The sequence below is a fragment of the Epinephelus lanceolatus genome, chromosome 10 (genome assembly GCF_041903045.1).
Source record: "Epinephelus lanceolatus isolate andai-2023 chromosome 10, ASM4190304v1, whole genome shotgun sequence".
Classification (NCBI taxonomy): Eukaryota; Metazoa; Chordata; class Actinopteri; order Perciformes; family Serranidae; genus Epinephelus; species Epinephelus lanceolatus.
In genome coordinates, this window is record NC_135743.1 from 29,402,926 (window position 1) to 29,422,281 (window position 19,356).

The 19,356-nt window shown below is 41.6% G+C and overlaps 1 protein-coding gene across 2 annotated transcripts in view; it reads left to right on the top strand.

The window, feature by feature from the left end:
- grb10b (growth factor receptor-bound protein 10b) overlaps positions 1–19,356 on the top strand; it is a 79,881-nt gene that overhangs the window by 36,414 nt on the left and 24,111 nt on the right. For both annotated transcript variants that reach the window (XM_033640616.2, XM_033640614.2), the window contains exons 4-5: positions 1,375–1,672; positions 4,724–4,862. In XM_033640616.2, coding sequence (XP_033496507.1) covers positions 1,375–1,672; positions 4,724–4,862 — 437 coding nt within the window. The remainder of the gene's footprint in view (positions 1–1,374; positions 1,673–4,723; positions 4,863–19,356) is intronic.

A 19,356-nucleotide genomic window follows, 5' to 3' on the forward strand; every position in this document is an offset into this window, starting at 1 on the left:
TTTCAGTCATTAAGGTTGCATTTTGCATGTTACAGAAAGAAACAGAAACTGACAGCACTGAAACTTCACATCAAAATGCACATTAACACTGTTACTGATCAGATGTGTCTCCATCCTTTAGTGTAAATAGTAATGTGATTTAATCCTAAACCATATCTGATCACAAATGTCTTTATAATAAATGATTGTCATGAGAATAAATGCTATTTAAGTGTGAGGTTGTGTCCTGATATCTGTATGGGGTTCCTTTGCATCCACCCCATGCATTTGAGAGCCCCTGCCCTATACAATTAGAGCTTGTCTCCCCCTAGTGGTTTGCTTGTGTTCTGCAATTCTGGATCCAGAGATTTGATGATGAATTCATGAGTTAGATTTCTTTTTCATAACGAAGAATTATTAATCATAAGATGAGTCACTGCTGCAGATTGTGATTTAGAAAGAGCAAAGTTATGCACCCAGTTTACCCAAATGATAAAACTTTCACAGCATGAAGCAATTAGACAGAGAGAGAGCCTCCCTTCTATTGAGCTCACTTCAAACTTCGATACAACATGCTCCTGGAGTTGGTTGAAAAATTCTCTTCATGAATTTAAATGTGCCTAGAGGTTTTCACACGGGCTTTGAGGATAGATCCCCCCCTCTGAAGAGGATTCCACATCCTGCTTTTAAAGACCTTTTAAAGGCAGAATGTTTGATACATGTGGTGAAGTTAGAGCAGATGCTACCAGTGCGATGCCTCCGCTTTGAACCCCAGTGGTGAGAGTTGAAAAGTGTTCCAGGCAGGTTTGTGCTTGTACCTGTTATCCCTGGAGATTTGGCTCACGGAGCAGCACAATGTACGCAGTCAAGATAGTCTTGCTGATTGAGCACTCTCACAAAACTGGTTACCAGTGTGTGTACGTGAGTGTGTGTGTTTGTGTGCTTCTATGATTGTGCATGCCAGTGTTTTTATTTCCTTTTTTTTTTTTTTTTTAGTATTTCTTAGAATGAAGGTGGCGCAAAGTAAGGTCAAGGGTTCACATCCTGGCCACAATGAAATGATAGAGAAACTGAAATAGACAGGGAAAGTCCCAACAATATCCAGGGACTGAACTTTCTTTTTTGTGTGAGCCTCAACTATTTGAAACCGAAGCTACAGGCTTATAGGACTTTCATTTTTCTTTTATTGTGTTTTATTGCATTTTGGGTTTGATTTTCTTTCCAGCTTCAGCGTTGCACTCTACTGTTTTTAGTCCACTCATCCTCAACAGTTTTCCGCTTCTCACATCTACTTGACAGAAGCACGTCTTGCACTCCTCATTTGAGGGATTTTTACCACCAGTTTCTCTTAAAATTCAGTCAGTGATGTTTCCCTTTTCTATCTGTCTCTTCCAGAGGATGACGTTGATTTAGAGGCCCTGGTGAATGATATGAACTCTTCCCTGGAGAGCCTGTACTCCACCTGCAGTGGTCAGCAGACAGAGTCCACCCCACTACTGCACAATGGACAGACCTCTTCCTCACACCATCACCCCCATCATCATCACACGCAACACAACCACCCTCGGCAGGGTCATCACTCGCACGCACTAAGCCATGCTTCCCCTGAGCTGCCCTCCTCCTCCTCCTCGTCAGTGGACTCACCCCAAGCTAGCCTCCGACGGTCACAACCCATGCACATCCTTGCTGTCAGGTATGTGTCTCCGCAGCATGTACAGATATTGATATATTTCTTTGCCCCCTTCAGCAGCCCAGAGTTGGGCGTGTCGTGTGGCAGATACATGGGGAACTGAACCTCTGAGGGAGGTGTCCGGTCAGCTCTCAATCTGAATGCACTAAAAAGTACATAAACATATAGTTGGCTGCAGGATGGCATAGTAAGATGGGTGAATGCCCCTAAAAAAGTGTGAGCACCACAATGAAAAAACTGGCATCATCGAAAAATTCCGAGGTGCAACCATGACATGAACAGGTTTTGGAGGTTTAGGCCCAGAGGTTAAAGGTTCATCAGCCTGTTAATCTGGTTTTGGATGGCTCAGTGCTCTCGAGCAAGACACTAATTTTCTTGTATCCCAAGAGACATGAGTTCATCTTTAAACTGGTGTTGCTTTTGATGCAATAGAAAAGTTTGTGATTATAATAACAGTAGATGAAATAGTGATTGTTATATGAAAGAAAAGTACGACTGCGACAGGTGATTTTTATTGGAGATTAAAAGATTTATTTCACAGCTGGAAAGATGGTCTTTCCTGTGCAGTAGAAAGACGCAAATGACCACATGACCAAAGAAAACAGAGGGAAAGGGCTGTGACATTTGCTTTTGCTCAAGAGGTAGAAAATCTACAACTACCAGAATGCTTGAGTGTGATGTGATGTGCATTTGGCTGTTGGACACTAAGGCAGCAGGCTGGTAACATTTTGAATTACAGTTAAATGGTAAGCTAAAATATGTTTCTGGGGACGTTTTAGGAGACAAATAGGCGACACAGTAACATAATCTTGGATTGTATTTGATCAGCACTGCCTAGTTTTACAGTTTGATCAGAGTTTGGGCTGAGTTTGAGAGAGAGTGGGGGCAGGTCTCTCTCATGATCTGCTTCTTCACTCTTAAGTTTCATTTTAGTTTCATTTTCATCATGAATGATGCATTCATATTTATTTAACCAGGAAGTCCTATTGAGATTCAAACTCTATTTGAATGGTGAAGGGGGCAGCCACTCAGAACACTTTTAAAATGCAACATATAATACAAAAATCCACAATAAAACAACGTCTATTCAAACATAGTTGCCTCTCAAGAAAAACAAGCACGTCTCTATGATGCCCTTAAATTTATCAATTCATGTAAGTGTTTCTAATTTTAAATCTTATTGAAGATTGTTCCATGTCCAAGGTGCAGAGTAGGAGAATCCCCAGATCTGTTAAAACCCAGGGCACATTAAAAAGCAACCACTTGGAGGAGCGTAGCTGGTAACTACCAGAGCTGACACACAGAAGGGTGCAGAGGTAGGCTGGAAGTTTGCCCAATATTAACTGTAGATAAAAATATACCAGTGCTGTTGTGGTATACGGGAATGAAGAATTACTATCCATAGTTAAAGCAACAGCTCAGGAGTTAGTGAGATTTGAGCTGAGAGATGAGCAGGGAGTTGTTGGTGCTGGTAACATGGAGGGATGTTTACCACAGTTCATTCACACATACTACCCCCATTAATATGATACAAAGGTGGTACAATATCGACAAAGTATCCCTTTAGGTATTTACCAAATGTAAAGCTGTCAATAGCCGAATAATCAAGATGAATCATATAGTTAACATTAATCATCACACTCGTCAGGTGTTTTTCAGTGACATCAAACACATCTTAGGCTCCATCAAAATTAAAGAGCCGTATAATAATCACACACATGTACCAGCAGTTAAAAATCTGATTAAGACTTCAGCCGTACATGTGCACTCATACACACACATGCAGCTGGGCAGCAGAAGTATGGCTCTAAACTTAAAGCTAACTCCCTCCAGCCTCATACATTTGCACATGCATAGCCACACACATATGCAGAGTTCTTTCTTCCCCTCTACATTTGAAAGGAAGCCTCTCACTCGACACTATCATTCCTCACCACCCTCTCAATAATTGGGCATAACGTATCCTCCCCACTCCCTATCTGTAGCCTTTGAATGACCCGTTCCTCCTTGTCACTCCCTCTTTGTCTCAAACTGCACCAGCAGGAGGAGAAAGGTAGAAAACTTCTCATTTGTTTTAGTACCAAGTGCGAATGTCTCTCTCAATTTTGAAGAGTAGTAACCCATATTCTCCCTCAGGCTGTTATTGTATGCATTTGAAAAGTGGGGATTTTTTTACTCACACATACACACTGAGGTAACAGAAGTATAGCTGCATGCATACAGCGCACATAAAACACAAAGGCATTCACAGCAGAGCTGGTGTCAGCTCCTATTATTCGCCTTTGGAGTATGTGACAGAAACAGAGGAGGGATGATCAGGTAATGGAGTATTCTGTCTTATGAGCTCTCTCTTTCTCTCTCCCTCAAACACACACACAGACTCAGGCCCTGAAGTTCTTATTATTCAGGACTGACCTCTGAATAACCCTGTTCTCAAGCTCAGATGGGACAACATCAAAAGGCGCGTTCCCTTTTGAACTCACTGGATTCTACAGAGAGACGGTTTGATAGAGAAAGAGACTAGGAGAAAGAGTCCTCTGCAGTGATTCTCTGAGCTAGCTGTGTAGCTAGGATTTCACAAACTGACCTGCCCATTTAAAAAAAAAACTAAAGAAAAAAAGACAGCAAAGTTTATGATCAGCTGCCAAATCATCATTCCTCTCTCAGGCCACAAGCTTACACTGTAGGTGCCTAATTTAAAAACTGCTTTGAAATCTTGATTTAATATTGATGCGTGATAAATATTGCAGAAAATTAGCTGGCACACTGCGGGGGTCTGTGATTTCCACTTGCTGGGAGACTGTTCATTATGGGTAGATCAGATAGAAACAGACATGAGCCTGGATACTGTACAGGAATGCTTTATTAATTCCAACTCTCCCTCCTGCACATATTTCACATGTGTCAGCGGCTCTCATTTCGAAGTTCTCCCTTTTCACTTTTCAAGAGGCTGTTCCAGGTCACGACCTTAGACTTTAGATAATGTTTTTATTAGTACAAGCTAATATTAAAAGCATGTTTGACTGTTCTTCTGTCCTGTAACAATTCGTTCAGGAGGTTGCAGGAGGAGGAGCTGAGGACATCGTCTCTCCCGGCCATCCCCAACCCCTTCCCCGAGCTCTGCAGCCCAGCAAGCTCCCCTGTCCTCAGCCCGGGGTCTCTACCCCCTGGAGAACCCTCCTCTGGCATATATGTAAGTCAAACCCCACAAAGACACACTGTGGAAAGTTTCCAGAAACTTTTCAGGAATTAAGGAAGCTTAATTTTTTCCCAGCAGGGCTCTTGCGGGTTTCATATTTTACTACACATTATAATTTGGTGTGGTTGCAACAGATGCAAAACACTGTCCTCATACGATATAGGAGACCGTGTCAGTCCTTTGAAAAACAGGATATGAGATATCAGTTGATCTTGATTTACTTTTATGTTGATAACTGAGACATGTGCGACTCAAGTTACTTGTTTTGAAGGATGCAGTGTTTGAATATCGTAAATCAGCTGCATTTAGTGGTCAAGTGCGCCAGACCTAAGCATGTAGGAATTTTTCCTGCTTTACATCTGCCCCATGTTTTGCTCATCTGAGGCTTGTTGATTGCTTGCACGTGACAGCACTGTGCTGTGCAGTGCATGTGTGTGCTCGAGAGAGTTTGGCGCGTCGAGAAAAAAAAATGAGGTGAAGAGCAGTGTGTGTGTGTGTGTGTGTGTGTGTGTGTATGTGTGTGCGTGTGACCTGCACACATGGCTGCATTTCTGTGTGCCTGTTTGCATTTGTGTGTTCGTTTGTTGAAAAGATTTAGAGACTGGTCTGTCTATTCCTGGAAGTCAGAGTCCCCCCATCGTCACTGTTAATGATCTTCACATGGGGCCAGCCAACGCTTGTTACAGTAACATACCAGCTTACAGTAATGCGAGGGTGGACTATTTCTCATAAATACTCTCCCTGGCTATGATCCTGGTCTGTTCTGGTCATGGCTGTTATGGTACAGGATCATAGACTGCAGTTCCAGTCAAATCGTTTCACGCCAAAATACGAGTCTGAGTTTAATACGACCTGATCTACCTCCTCAAACATCAGCTCATAAATCTCTTGATGAATTGATAAACCTGTGGCATCCCGTAAATGCTTTAAGAGTTGGGAAGTTGTGGCTTTGAATTACCATCTGTGTCATAAGTAAACCTCTAAATGGTGAATGTTGGACTAAGTCTTGAAAGATAAGGTTTCATTCTCGTCTTCACAAGTGGGAAAGTTGTTTCTTTCTTTGTGGGAATGTCATAGGCTTGAATTACTAGCTGCAGCATAAATTCAACACTGCATGGCGAACCTTAGTTTGTACGGTAAAGAGGTCAAAGATTAATGTCTTACTAAGTGGTTATGAGTTTTGACTTAAAAGCCTGTGACATAACCTTGGCAGGCGTGTCTGGTAAATATTCAGAAACCAATTTATTAGACTGGGTGACCTACTCGAGATGGGAATGTTGTTGGTTTTTGAATTCCCAGACGGCCTGTTAAGAGCGCAGTATAAACCAGGAAGTGGAGCGGGGGATTTGGGAGTTGGAGATTAGTGGCAGAGTAAATTATTTCTGTGATAGGATGAAATAACTGTAAAAGCGTGCTTTTTTTTAACCCCTCAACTCACCGTCCTGTATTCCATTTCCAGACATTCAAAGAGCAGGAATTGATGGATTTTGTCTTAAAAACAAAACATCTGCATATTTAAACCTCGAAAAAATGCTCATGTATCATCCCCCAGCATAATTTAGATATAACAATTTCCATTTTTCATTTTGATCTAACAGAGGAGCCATTGTTGTTCTTTATCTTTTATGCACAGTTTGTTTGTGTAACATGAGTTAGTTTTGACCAGTTTTTAAAGATACGCTATGCACGATTGTTGGTCACTCTCTGTAAAAATGTTGGCCAGCAAAGGTGGAAGTAAAAGCCAACCCCAGATTCACACTCGTTTGGCATTTTGCCTCGCTGTAGTTTCTTGGCGCGGTGTCTCTAGGATCTGCACCTGGTCACCACCGTCCCATGAAGCCTTGACCTGACCAGAGCGTTGTGGGGGTACATGCCCATAAGACATCCTGAAAACAGAAAATAAGAAGAAAATAAGAAAATCCAGGCAGAGGACAGAGTCTGTGCAGAAAAATACACCGCCACACACCTCTAGCGCATCATAAGTGATGATTGAGAGGGATTACTTCAATCATGCACATTATATCTTGCACAAATTTTGATTACAAGAACTTTCTAATTTTGTCAGTCATATTTGAAATTAAGAATTGATGTGGAGTGTGAAAATGAAGTTTTACATCATGTGTTGAAACGTCGCCAAACATCTGCTCAGAATGTACCAAAATCTAAACATGTCTGTAAAGGTAAATCGTTACTAAATATAGAAAAAACAAAGTTTTTACTGCATGGACCACCAAACTTTGGCAACGAAGAGGCAGTGCTGAGAAAAAGCCGTGGAAAACTGAATTCCCTTTGTGCGTTTACCGTGCGCACACTGTGCTCACACTGGGGTAAACTTTTGTGAGTGTGCTGTGCATTCATCCATGCATATGTGTGTGTATTTTGTTTTTTAGATGCATGTGTGTTTGCGCTCATGTCTGCCTGTTTGTCTTTGTTAGCTCTGTAAACTATTTACAGCATTGGCAGTGTCTATCCATTGTTGATGGCAATGGAAAGTATGTCTCATTGTGGTTGTTCTTCAGTGGAAATTCAATTCAGCACCTTTCTGTTGAGAAAAAAAAACCTCCCGCAGAGCCGTCTCATCACACACATGTGCTTTTAGTATCCAGTTCCAGAAGCATGTGGAACAATTGTAACGCTGATTTCTTGCAAACACACATTCCTCCCGTGAGTGGTTCAAATCTGTGGAGGAGTGGTGATCTGTTAAGGGTTTGACAAGTGGGTTGGTGGGCAGATAAATTATTGCTCGCAGCCCATTTTCCAAGACCTATGACCATAATCATTTCAACCAAATAAGCTTTACTTTGTGCCATTTTGACCTCTGTCTTTATCTCTCGTTGTCAGTCTGTCTGTATCTCCCCCTCTCCATGCCATCCAAACAGTCAGTCCAGTCAGCCAGCCTGCTGGTGAGAAGTTTCTCTGTTTAGTTTACTGAATTTTCCGACCTTCGGGCACTTTCTGCCAGACTCTCATGCTTCTGTCCCTCTGTTCCTCCTTACCTCACTCCTTGGCCTCTGTGCAGGAGGCATGAGGACGCAGCGCTGGGCTGTCAGGAATCGCTGGGCAAGCTGTTTGACACGGCCATATGACTCCCAGTTACCTCACTTTCCTCCACTCTCCTCTCCCTCCTGTCCTTCTCCATTTCCCTCTCCTCAGCTTGTCTTTACAGCTTTACATTCTGAGAGGAAAAAAATCTGATATAGAGATGCAGTATGTTCAGTGATTTGACATTAATAGATGTGTTGGTCTATTCTAGAGCTGCCCCCTGAAATTTGAAAAGTGGAATCATCAGTGGGAGACTCCTTAGTCGACTGAGATCCTTGAAGTCGAACTGTCTTCTTCTCCTTTTTGTTTTTATATGTCAGTCAGTGTGCAGTGTACATCTGGGAAGGTCGTGGTCCCCAGATATATCTGCAGAGGGAAGCACTTCTTGTTTCACTCTGCTCTTTGCTACAGGCAGCTGCAGACACAGACCCGGGGTGAATCTAAGTGAGATGGAGGCAGCTGCCTGGAAAAAGAGAGGCTTTGCCTGCTCAGGCTTTGAGATAACATTATCTTCTGCCTTTCTGCTTAGAAGTGGTGAATTTACAGCTCACGGTAACTTACTATGATGCAGTCTCTGGCTTTTGTTTGATATGTCTGCGAAGATTCTCAGTCATCCAGGTCATGGTAATCATAAGTGCTCTATCGTAGGCTGCTGGACTTGCTTGAGTTTCTTGAGTAGTTATGGTCAGATATACATCGTTGACCCACCTGGCCATCTTGTGTGTCGAAAGGATTAGATGGGTCCATGTGAGAATGGGTGTTGAGTTGTCTGGGGAGGGATCAAGGAGAAATCCCTTGAACAGTCTTGGGATCCCTCCCCAGATGACTCAACACCCATTTTCACCCGGACCCATCTAACTCTAACAACACACACGATGGCCGGGCGGGTCAACGACATACACGTGACCTTAATTACTCTGAAACTCAGAGCTCACACGTGACCTCAGTGAGTCCGCACCAGTCCTTTTAGAACAGAAGAAGAGATGGATGAGAGGCGAAACATCTTCAAGAAACTCAAACAAGTCCAGTTGCCTATGATATAGCACTTATGACTTTTGTTTGATAGTGACGGCATATAATGTTATTGCACATTTCCAATCTGTTGTTAGCATTGTTAGCACGCATTAGCTTGAAGGACCAGCTTGGCCTGTTTACTATATTATGTGAGTGCCACTGTCACCTTGAACGTCGCTCCAAACTGTGTTCAAACTCTCAAACTGTATCAAAAAGATGGAACAAATAGTCGAATATTCGTATTGAACACTCAAATCTGATTCTACTGACATAATTTTAATTAGGGCACAGCCCAAGTGTATTTTGTACACATGACAAGAATTGCATGTCTGTCCATCCAGGTAGAGGGGTCCCTCCTCTGTTGCTCTTCCTGTGGTTTCTTCCAGTTTTTTCCCAGATAAAGGATTTTTGGGGGAAGTTTTACATATCAAAATTAAGGGTTTAAGGACAGAAGTGTCATATGCTGTAGAAAATGGAAAGCCCCTTCAAGCAAATTTGTGATTTGTGATATTGTGTTGAAGTAATGTAGTAGTTTACTGTCCTGCATTGGTTTTCTGAGGTGTTTACAGCAGGTGTATTTACCAAACTAAACCTTCAAACAGTTCTTCTGAAGTGTAGCATCAGTGACACATACAAATAAGAATCAGAATGAATACACTTAGTTAATTCAAGAGCTACAGGATGACTAAGAACATCGAGCACTGGCGCCAGTCCAGTGTGGTATGTGTGACAGGGTGCACTGATGGGCACATATCCCTAGAAAAAACTGTGCCTGCTGAGGATTACTACAAATAAAATCTGGGCTTTGTGGCTTTCTTAAACTCTATAGGTCCCATATAGAGCCAACTGGCAAAAAAACAGGTATTGCAACCTGCGCTACACTTAAGAAAATATTAGGAGCTTGGCATGTGTAATCCATGTCATGCAATGGAAAAACCTATAAGAAGCCTTGAATGCAAGGCACGTAGCTAGTATGTCCATTAATTTTCTCAGTCGAGGTCCTCGACAGTCTGTCCTCACAAGTGCAGTAGAGAGTGCTGTTATGTTCTTACTCGGACACTGTGTTCCCATAGCTGCCCCAGTCGTCCTAGTGTGGGAACACTGATTTGATCACTGGGTTGCCAGATTTTGCTGGATTTACTGTGCTTGGACTGGATGTCCTGTAGCTTACTGTGCTCTATGGTATGGCAGAATCCCCACGCCCTGTCTCTGCGTCTGTAGTCTGTGTTTGATTATCTTTCTATTGCTCCGTCTATCTCTGTGTGTCTTGGACTGTATGTTAGTGTTTATCTTTCTGTCTGTCACGAGTCTTCCTCTGTCATCTCTCCACCCTTTTGTCCTTTACTCTGAAACTTTCAGTTCAGCCAGAATTCCTGTTGATCTTATAGGCAGGAGTACTGTGCAGCATGTCCTGTAACAAATTAGCTCACTAGATGAATACTTATTCACACATGATGAAGTAAGAGGCTTAAAATAGTGCTTGGTGCCAGACAAGCAGTGGAGGTTGGGTTGGAACTAATAATGTTAGCAAATGAGCTGTTGGTGCTCAGTGCCAGCATCGTTGTCTAGTTGCACAAGTCTGACTATAATATAATGCTACTGCTTTCCATATCATGCAAGTTTAAGAAAACTTGCTTGCAGTCTGTAATAGAAGGTAGAATGACCTATTATACTTCAGAAGGAGACAGCTACATACAGTATGCAAAGTGATTAAGGATACGCAAATATGCGTCTATTTACAGTTTCCATTTAGAGATGGAAGCAGCATGTACAGAGATATGTGCGGCACATAATCAGGATGCAGAATGGGATAGCATATGCAAGTAAGCATTTTATACACATCTTTTTAACATGTATGACGCTAACAGTGCATATTGGCAGTGATTTATATGCTGCTCTCTATCGTTAAATTGCATGTGCTGCACATGCTTACCGTGAATCACTCAATATAAATATGTGGAATCCATTTTTACATGCCTGTACACATTATTACATATCTGTTGCTGTAATGGCAGCAACTGTAATACATTATTCTTTCTTTTCTGTATTTTTATTATGTTCCGCAGGTGAGATTACATGTTATGTTTTCCTAAGTATCTTTTTCTGTGTATTTCTTGTCTGAATTCTTGAAATCTGCTGAGCCACAGTATCCCCGAAGGGATCATTAACATTTGCAGTAATGATGGTGATGCTTTTCCACCTCATCTCACTTTTCCTCACACAACCCCCCCTGCATGACTGCACCTCCAGTCGAGTTAGCAAAACTTCAAAGCTGTGACACCTACTTATCAAAAAAAAAGTATCACAGTATCAAGTGCACTGTACTGAAGTATCAGTCATTTTAATGATGAGCTCATGATGTTAGCAGCCTAAATGTAACTTAATAGAAATCATGCGGCCTGTTTTTAAATGAATTGGAATTTAAAAGCATTAGTCTTAGGCTTGTGTAAGACTTAATATGTAGTAAATTGAGTATAATAAGTAGCACCAAATGTAACAAGGAAGGTGTGATGCAGTTTGATGACTGCGTGCTGTCTCCCTTTGCATGTCATCTGATGGTGTTTGTGTGCGAGGCACTAACTCCTAACTGCATGACTGTATTGAAAATCACACTGTCAGTATTTCTGAATGCCCTGGTATACCATATACTGAGATACTGCCCAAGCCTACTGCAGAGTAAGGATGTTGCATAAACTCACTGACAGTGCTTGTCTCCCTCAGCAGCTGAAAGAAATCTGTAAGGAGCCCAAATTTTCTATGAGGAAAGTATGTGTGCTTCTGTGCTCTCAGGAATTGTGTTGTTGGCATGATTAGCTCTACTAATTGTTGGTAACCAGAAAACTCAGGCTTTCTTTAGATGAAGTTCAAAACTTTGTTTAATTTAAACGTACAGTAACTGATATTTTGACCGAAACTAGCTTTAAATGCAACACTGACATATTTTCCTCTTATAACGTGTATACAGCAAACGTGTTTGCAAACAGTGGCATATTTACATGTCAAAATAAGTTTAACATTCACTTCTCTTTTAGCTCTGTTTTGGTCTTCACCAATTCGTGAGAAAAAAAGCTGGTAGGTTTGGGCAGTGTATTTCTTTTTATACCTTCATACTTTCCTTAGATTTCACAGGGTTATACAGTATATGACAGTATCTGTGTAAAAAAAACAAACAACCATTTGCCCCGCCCACACATACACATTCTCATAGACTCATTAATTGGCGCTGGTTCCTTATATTATTGAGGTGTATCAATTATGAATACAGTCCATCGGATGCTCGTTTTGTTTCTGTTTTCCGCCGTTTCATCACTGTTACAAATGCAACTGTAGCCAATGTCTCACTATCACTATCCTACGGAAGCGTGTTGCATTCACTTGACAAATAAAAAAAAGCGCTGTTTTTCTGAGTAATTTTTTCCCTGTTTTTCGTGGTAATTTTTTTTCCTGAACGAGGAGACGAGATACTTCAAAATCTCATGAGAACCTCCCACCTGGCACCTGCAAGTGACCACTGCATCCATGGTGACTCCTGCTCATGGATGTATTTTGCATCCGTGCTCCTGCTCCTAGACAATTTCAACTACGGGATCAATAAGGGTAAGGCACGTAATTAGTTACACACAGGGTGTGATAATGTAGCTATGTTTTCGACTGTATCCTTCTAGTGTAGGCCTATCGCTCAATGTAACAGGTTAGGTTAGTAACAGGTTGTAATAACGTTAGTTGACAAACGTGTATGGGCATGATTTCAGTTGTCAGAAAAAAATTACCAAGAAAAACGGGGAAAATTACTTAGAAAAACAGAAAATATTATATATATAAATATCTCATTGCGAATCTCTGGTCTGAACTGAGTTTCTCTGTCTCACTGAACTAAGCATAAGGTTAGCTTAATTGCCTTGTTAACTCACTGTAAAACAAACATCATTCAAACTCGACAGAAACAAAATGAAACTTACCAAAACCAGCTAGGCTAGTTGCTGTTCCAATAATCACCAGCTCCTTTGGTTAAAAGAAAGCCTTCATTCCCCAAGATGTGAAAATATGCTGTTTCTACCGATGTTTCTCCTCGCTCTCTCTCCGCTGTTGCTGGCCGGCTTACCAGTCCTGTGACGTTATCCCCACCACTCAAAGTCTCCATCTCTCTCAGCTCAGCAAGCCTAATATCTGTCTCTTTAGCTGCTAATACATGTAGTCACTGCATTGCAAGATAATGTCTGAAAAGTACAAGCTTTAACTTCTATGTACCAATGGATTACTGCTTAAAGAAAACAGTTGTGTGCAATGAATAGTTGAAGCAGCCATTCTAGTTGCTGACAGAAAGGCAATAGGATTTAAACTACTAACACCCAGTACATAAAGGATGGGCATCGATCCATCCCTCCTTTCACTCCGTTAGCGCTGAAGCACGGCATTCCTTGGCTGCCTCCTTCGTCAATGTTGGAAATACTCTGGGTCAAAGGGCGTATTTTTCCACAACGGAAAAGCAGAATGGAATGCCGTCGATGCCCAAAGTGTTGGCCCCAATGTGTGGGAACGTCTGTGGGCGCATGCACCAGTGTGTGTATTTAAAAGTAAGTGTGTGTTTGTGAGAAGGTTCAGTTTTGTGTAGTGTGTGTGTCTAAGCGTGCGCATAATATATGTATGTTTGTCTTTACAAGGGGGGATACTTACATGTGTGCATCTGTGAGAGCTTTAGCAGTGTGTGTATGTGGGTGTGTGTTCTGCTTCTCATTGTAGCACTGATGTGTTCCGCAGGCCGCACTGTGCGGAGATCAAAGGTGACGCAGTGCCAGAAATCTGCTGGCTCACTCTTCCAGCAGCCGGCTTGCTTTTAAATGGATCTTAAAGTGAAAAACGGAACACACACTCGCATACACACACACGTACACACAGACACTTGTTGTGTTGCGTAATCACCGGCTGGTCACGTTTATATGTTTGTGGTGTGTGTGTGTGCATGTGTGTGATTTGTACTGTTTATGCCACTTGGATTGTTTATGTCTTGGTGATTATTTGTAACTGATGTGAATATAAATCATGTGCTCAAACTGGATGCTTTATTGAGCCTGTGCGTGCGTGCATCCATGTGTGTATATTTGATGCCTGCCTGCCTGCTGGCCTCATTATTCCTAACATTACATCTAGTCTCTGAGCCCAAGACACACACACACACACACACACACACACTTGTGTGTTATTTGATGCTCTTTGTGGCAGAGGTAAGGAGAGCATCCAGGCAGTACAGTGACCCTTTTGTTAGCACACATGTTGCTGCTCTGTTTCTCTGTCTCAAGCGGACACATTGGGCGCGTATCAACATACAAACAAATTGCATCGGGTGACCGAGCGGATTTGCAGCAGTTTGTGCTGTGAAATACAAATTATTTAACTGCTGTTGGAACAAATGCTACCTGGAGAAGAGACAGGCAGGTTGTGGTCGATTCTGGAACATCTCATGTGTCAGGGCCATATTTATCCCCCGCTGCTAAATGGAAACATGCCTTGACCTGCTACTGCCACACACATGCACAAACAGGCACACACATATACATGGCCTGTTAGTGAATATTAAGCTTGGCTGGAATGATTAGTCTGAGTAATGGCTTAGTTTAGATAAATACAACTTTAAAATTGGCACTACAAAGCCACTTCAGAGCAGATCACCATCTCATATATTGTGCATTGCACGTGCCTGAAGTTGAACCAAAATTAGGAACTTATTTTATGAGCCGACACTTGGAAAGGTATCCCACTTGTGCTCAGACACAAGCTGTTGGTTCAAAATTATCCTATTACATGCTAAATTTATTTACATGCTTCCAGTAAAAATAGGTCAGTGTCACTGCAACCACTAAGCCATCTGCAGCTAACACTGTAGCAGAAAGCTGCGTGAGATGAACACCACATGACAGCCCTGAACCAATAAAAAAGCAGCAGTGTATACACATAAAGTCTAAAATTAAGTCCAGTTGCACAATTGAACAATTGATCTCTAACAGGCATCCCTAAGTGACTTTAGCTATAGGCTGCTACATAATACAAGCACTGTGGAAGCAAATTATAGCCTTACCAAAAACCCTTCCCATAAAACAGTGTAACAATATCTAAAAACCACAATCATTGCTGCCTTGACTAGTCAAGTTCAAGTGCAGCAAAGCTGTGTAAAAACGTTGACCAGGTCAGCCACTGAGTTTGTGCAAAGCACACATTGTGGCTTAAGTAAATACAACAGCTCTTCTGAGCTCTTTTGATCTGGTGCTGCCCATTTTGCTCGAGTGGAAACACCAATTCCAGCCTTGTTTTGGAGTATCATCATCTTAAACCTCAGAGACCAAGCAAGTCCTAAAGTAGCCTACATACCAGCCGGTCAATAAAGGAAAAAAAGATGGACTGTCAGACGGATACAGTCATCGCAAATGATGTCATCACAATTCATTTTTTAGTGGTAGATTAATGAGGGAATCCCATTTAGAGCATTTTAAATTGCTCATTGGAAGGAAACCACAAGCCTTAAATATTAGAAAATGGTAAATAATTCATCCTCTACTTAATTCATTTCTGTATTGAATTGAGCTAAAAGAAATAAAGTCTTTCTGTAGGAACATGGCTGGACCACCCAGGCACTGGGGATGATGCACCTTTAATGGTCTATCCCTCACTCCCGTGTCCCAGAAGGGAGGCAGTGTAAGATTAGAAGCCACAACTTTCACCCAGCTAATAGGGCAAGATCCCATTACTCCTGCAGCTAATGGGAATCCCTGATGGTGTTAGCTCACTTCGCCATCTCTGTCTCTATATTTTAGATTGTCAGAGTATCAGATGTGTGTGCTTTTGCATTCATCCACCCCTGTCCAAACTACAGGCCCTGCATAGCAATATCGATGTGAAAGTCTTTTACTCATTAGATAATTAGACAATTTAAGGTTTAGTCAAAACACAAGTGACAAAACACAAGTGGCCCTTCTTTTTAGCCCAAGATTTTGAAGGTGCGTTTTGCATTCTTGAACGCTCATGCACATCCATATGTGCCAGAAAACAGGTGTATACGCATGCGTCTGGGATTGTGTGTGTCTATGTGTTTCACAAAGAGAGCAATGTGTTGCTGCCTGTAGGCATTTCATCTGGCCAAAGCTGAACAGAGCTGTTGGACTCATGTAGGTCATGAAGGCTGCATCTCCCTCTCTGCCTTCTCTCTGCCTTCCCTCTGTCCTCTGTCTCCTTCTGTCCCCTCTCTCTCTCCCTCTCTCGTAGGAAAAGTAGGACAGCTCAGATTTCTGAAGCTGCTGCTGTGCAAAGGCAGAGAAGGAGGGGAGACAGAGGAGTAAACAGAGGAATAATGGAAAAATGAGAAACTGAAAAGCTTCAGAAAACAGTGGTAATTTGATTTATTAGTGTTATAAAGGTTTTAAAAATAAATATGTAAATGAATTACGTGAGACTTTTTTATTACATTATTTTGCGGCTGTATTGCTTACATGGCATGCACCACAGCAGGCTGTTATTTGCTTAAGTCATCAGTCTTTATAAATGTTTGAAAGTATATCTGTGTAATTAATATAACAAATTCATTTGATTACTACAGAAATGAACTGACACAAAGCTGACCAAGGAGAGAACTGGAAACAGTTAAGAAATATTCAAATTTGTTGTTAGGCTTTATGTCTACTTACTTGGATCAATAGAATATTAGAAAGTGATGTACTTAAAGTTTAAAAACAGACAGTGACTGGTCAAAAGAAGAAGGGACATTAAAGGATATTAAAAATTCAGCTATGGTCTTCTTAAATTTAGATGTCAGAGAACAAGTTTGGTTGCTTGAGAGCCCCCTTCAGAGAAATTTGAAGACAAAGACAGGCAGGTGACCTGACTCAAAGAGCTCAGCACTGGGATTTTTGTTAGTAGAGAGAGGGAAAGAGAGAGAGTGACGGACAGAACTGTGACGCTGTGATCTTGGCATCCCTGGAGAAATCTCCCTGTTATTGGGGACAGCTTGTACAGAACTGTGGTACATACTGTGATTCCTCTGAATGGGGAATGATTGTTTGTAGTTCCCTGTGATACTGGTAGTCCTCTTTTTACACTCATTGGTCACGAGGACCTGTAGAGGTTTTCCCTTCATACTAATGTCTCTGTCTGCACTTTGTGCTTTATCACAGAAGTATTACAGCTCAACTCTGACTTTTAAATGTGGCTGGCAGGCCGGCAACAAGGCATCAGCTTTTGGCTGCGGAAACTGATAATATGACCTTTTTTGTTACCTTATATTTTGAGTAAATAAGATACTATGCAGTTATACGTCAGCTTAATAATAAAAATGTGACATTAAGGAGTGTTTAAAAGCTAAAGTGCCTCATAAGGGTCTTTGAGATCAACTCTTTTGGTCACAGCCTTGTGTTGATAAGACATAAAACCATCTGTTGTTACTAATAAAGAATTGCCACATCTGAGGTATCCAATTGTTTTTAGGCTGATAGAGAACAGTGTTTAATATGACAACTACCGTTTTTGAATTTATGTGAGCAATACAATCTCTGTAGTCTAAACTTGTCCTGAGGCTGCTAGTGCCTTGCAACAATGCCTCTGCTTGCCATACAACCCGAGGACCATTTCCAGGAAATTGCCAAAAATCATGCCAGTGATGTCATCCTTTGTTTGCCCAATCACAATTCCCTTGTCCCATCCTTCTGCCCTCCTGCTGTAATTAAACAATGGCTCCAAATCAGCAGTGGTCTGAAAGGAGATTTGCCGCCCGGGGTTTGCTGGCATTCGGCCCTTGGTACACAATTAAGCATCCGCCCCCACTTTTACTCCTGTTGGTAAAATATTTGGCTCCATGCGGGGTGTTTTGCAGCAGGTAGTCACAGTAAATAGGGGAGAGATTGTTCTTGCATCATCATAACCCAGTCTGGATAACCCTTAGGAAGTGTGTTGCCATACACTGTGCATGTGCAAATTCAATTTATGTAAACAAGGATGTGTTTTACCTTTCAACAACGTATAACATAGAATTTGAAACGAAACATGAATAAATCACAAGGATGACAGGGCAGCCATCTAGGAAAGTTTCCATTGAAATTTCTTGAAATGACTGATTCTGTTTGGAACAAACTACAAAATGGCTCAGATCAGGAAACGAATTAAAAGTATTGGAGCAGGAACTTATTGGTAAAGGCCTTTGCACAGCTGGGGCATGACAAATAAACACAAAAATGTGAAATGCTTACCTACGAATATTTCAAAGCAATGTAAGTTATCAATGGTTGCAACACTTGTTTAGTTAAAGGTTTTGATGTGAATAGATTGAAGTTGCTGTATAGCCTGAGCCATTATTTTATTTCTGGTTAACAGTTTTGCAGTGTATGTCTTGGACTTTTATTGTGAAAGGTAAGAATGGAAAGAGGTGATCTGGTATGTGCCGCTTTAGTCAAGATAGACAGGAGTGATACAATTTGCCCTCCTGGTTCAGAACACTGAGCCTCTCTTTTGTTGTAACCCAGGCGTACAGGATTGGTTGATACCTTTGTTCGCAGAGTGAAAGCTCAGAAAAATCGACCTTGTTCCAGAAAAAAATAGGACACCTTTCACCACATAATATTTGCTTTCTTTGTGAAAGTGTGTGGGGAAAAAAACAACAGTTTGAAAAAACATTCTGACAAGATAAATTGCACGAAAAAAAACCCACTCCTGTTATGTAAAGGCCTTAAAACTGAAAGAGCATCTTGATCGATTTGGGTGTGCAGTCTCCTTTTGTACTTGCTAGACTTTGACGTTAGTTACACACGTCCCAGAACTTTTTATCTTTGGTTGAGCGCAGAATATTTTCTTTTTTCTAAAAGCACAATTTGAACTGCAACCACTGTTTAACCAAAAAAAATAGACCTTTTACCTCGCCTCAACCTTCAGATTCCTAATATTAGCCTGTTGTGATAGATGCACTGTATACAGTATATACATAAAATATCATTAGTGGCTTGTCCAGAAGTCTGACCTAAATTCACGCTACCTGACCTGCATTGCTAATTAAATTTGACCCGGCTCAGCTCCAAATTCTTCCAACCTTCAACTTGGAGAGTCTTAATACCCTGAGTGGGTGTTAAGACTCCATTATTTACAGACAGAGCAGGCTCTGTGGGATAACTAACTACCCCAATATACAGTGTATGGTTTGATGCATGGCTGCACAGTGGCAGAGATGGCAGTCTGCCACTGTACATGACTTTGTATTGTCAGTGTGCAGTGGGAGTCTTTTCCTCCTACATTTCTTTCCATACATCTCTCTTTCTTTCTATACCATCCCTCTCTCTCTCCTACCCCCTCCCTTCCTTGCTCCCCTCTCCCTCTTCCCTCCCTCCATCCCCTGCCTACTAAATCCCTTTCTGCCTTCTTTTGCTTCGCTGAGCCCAGATAGGCCTCTATGTCTTGGGTCTTA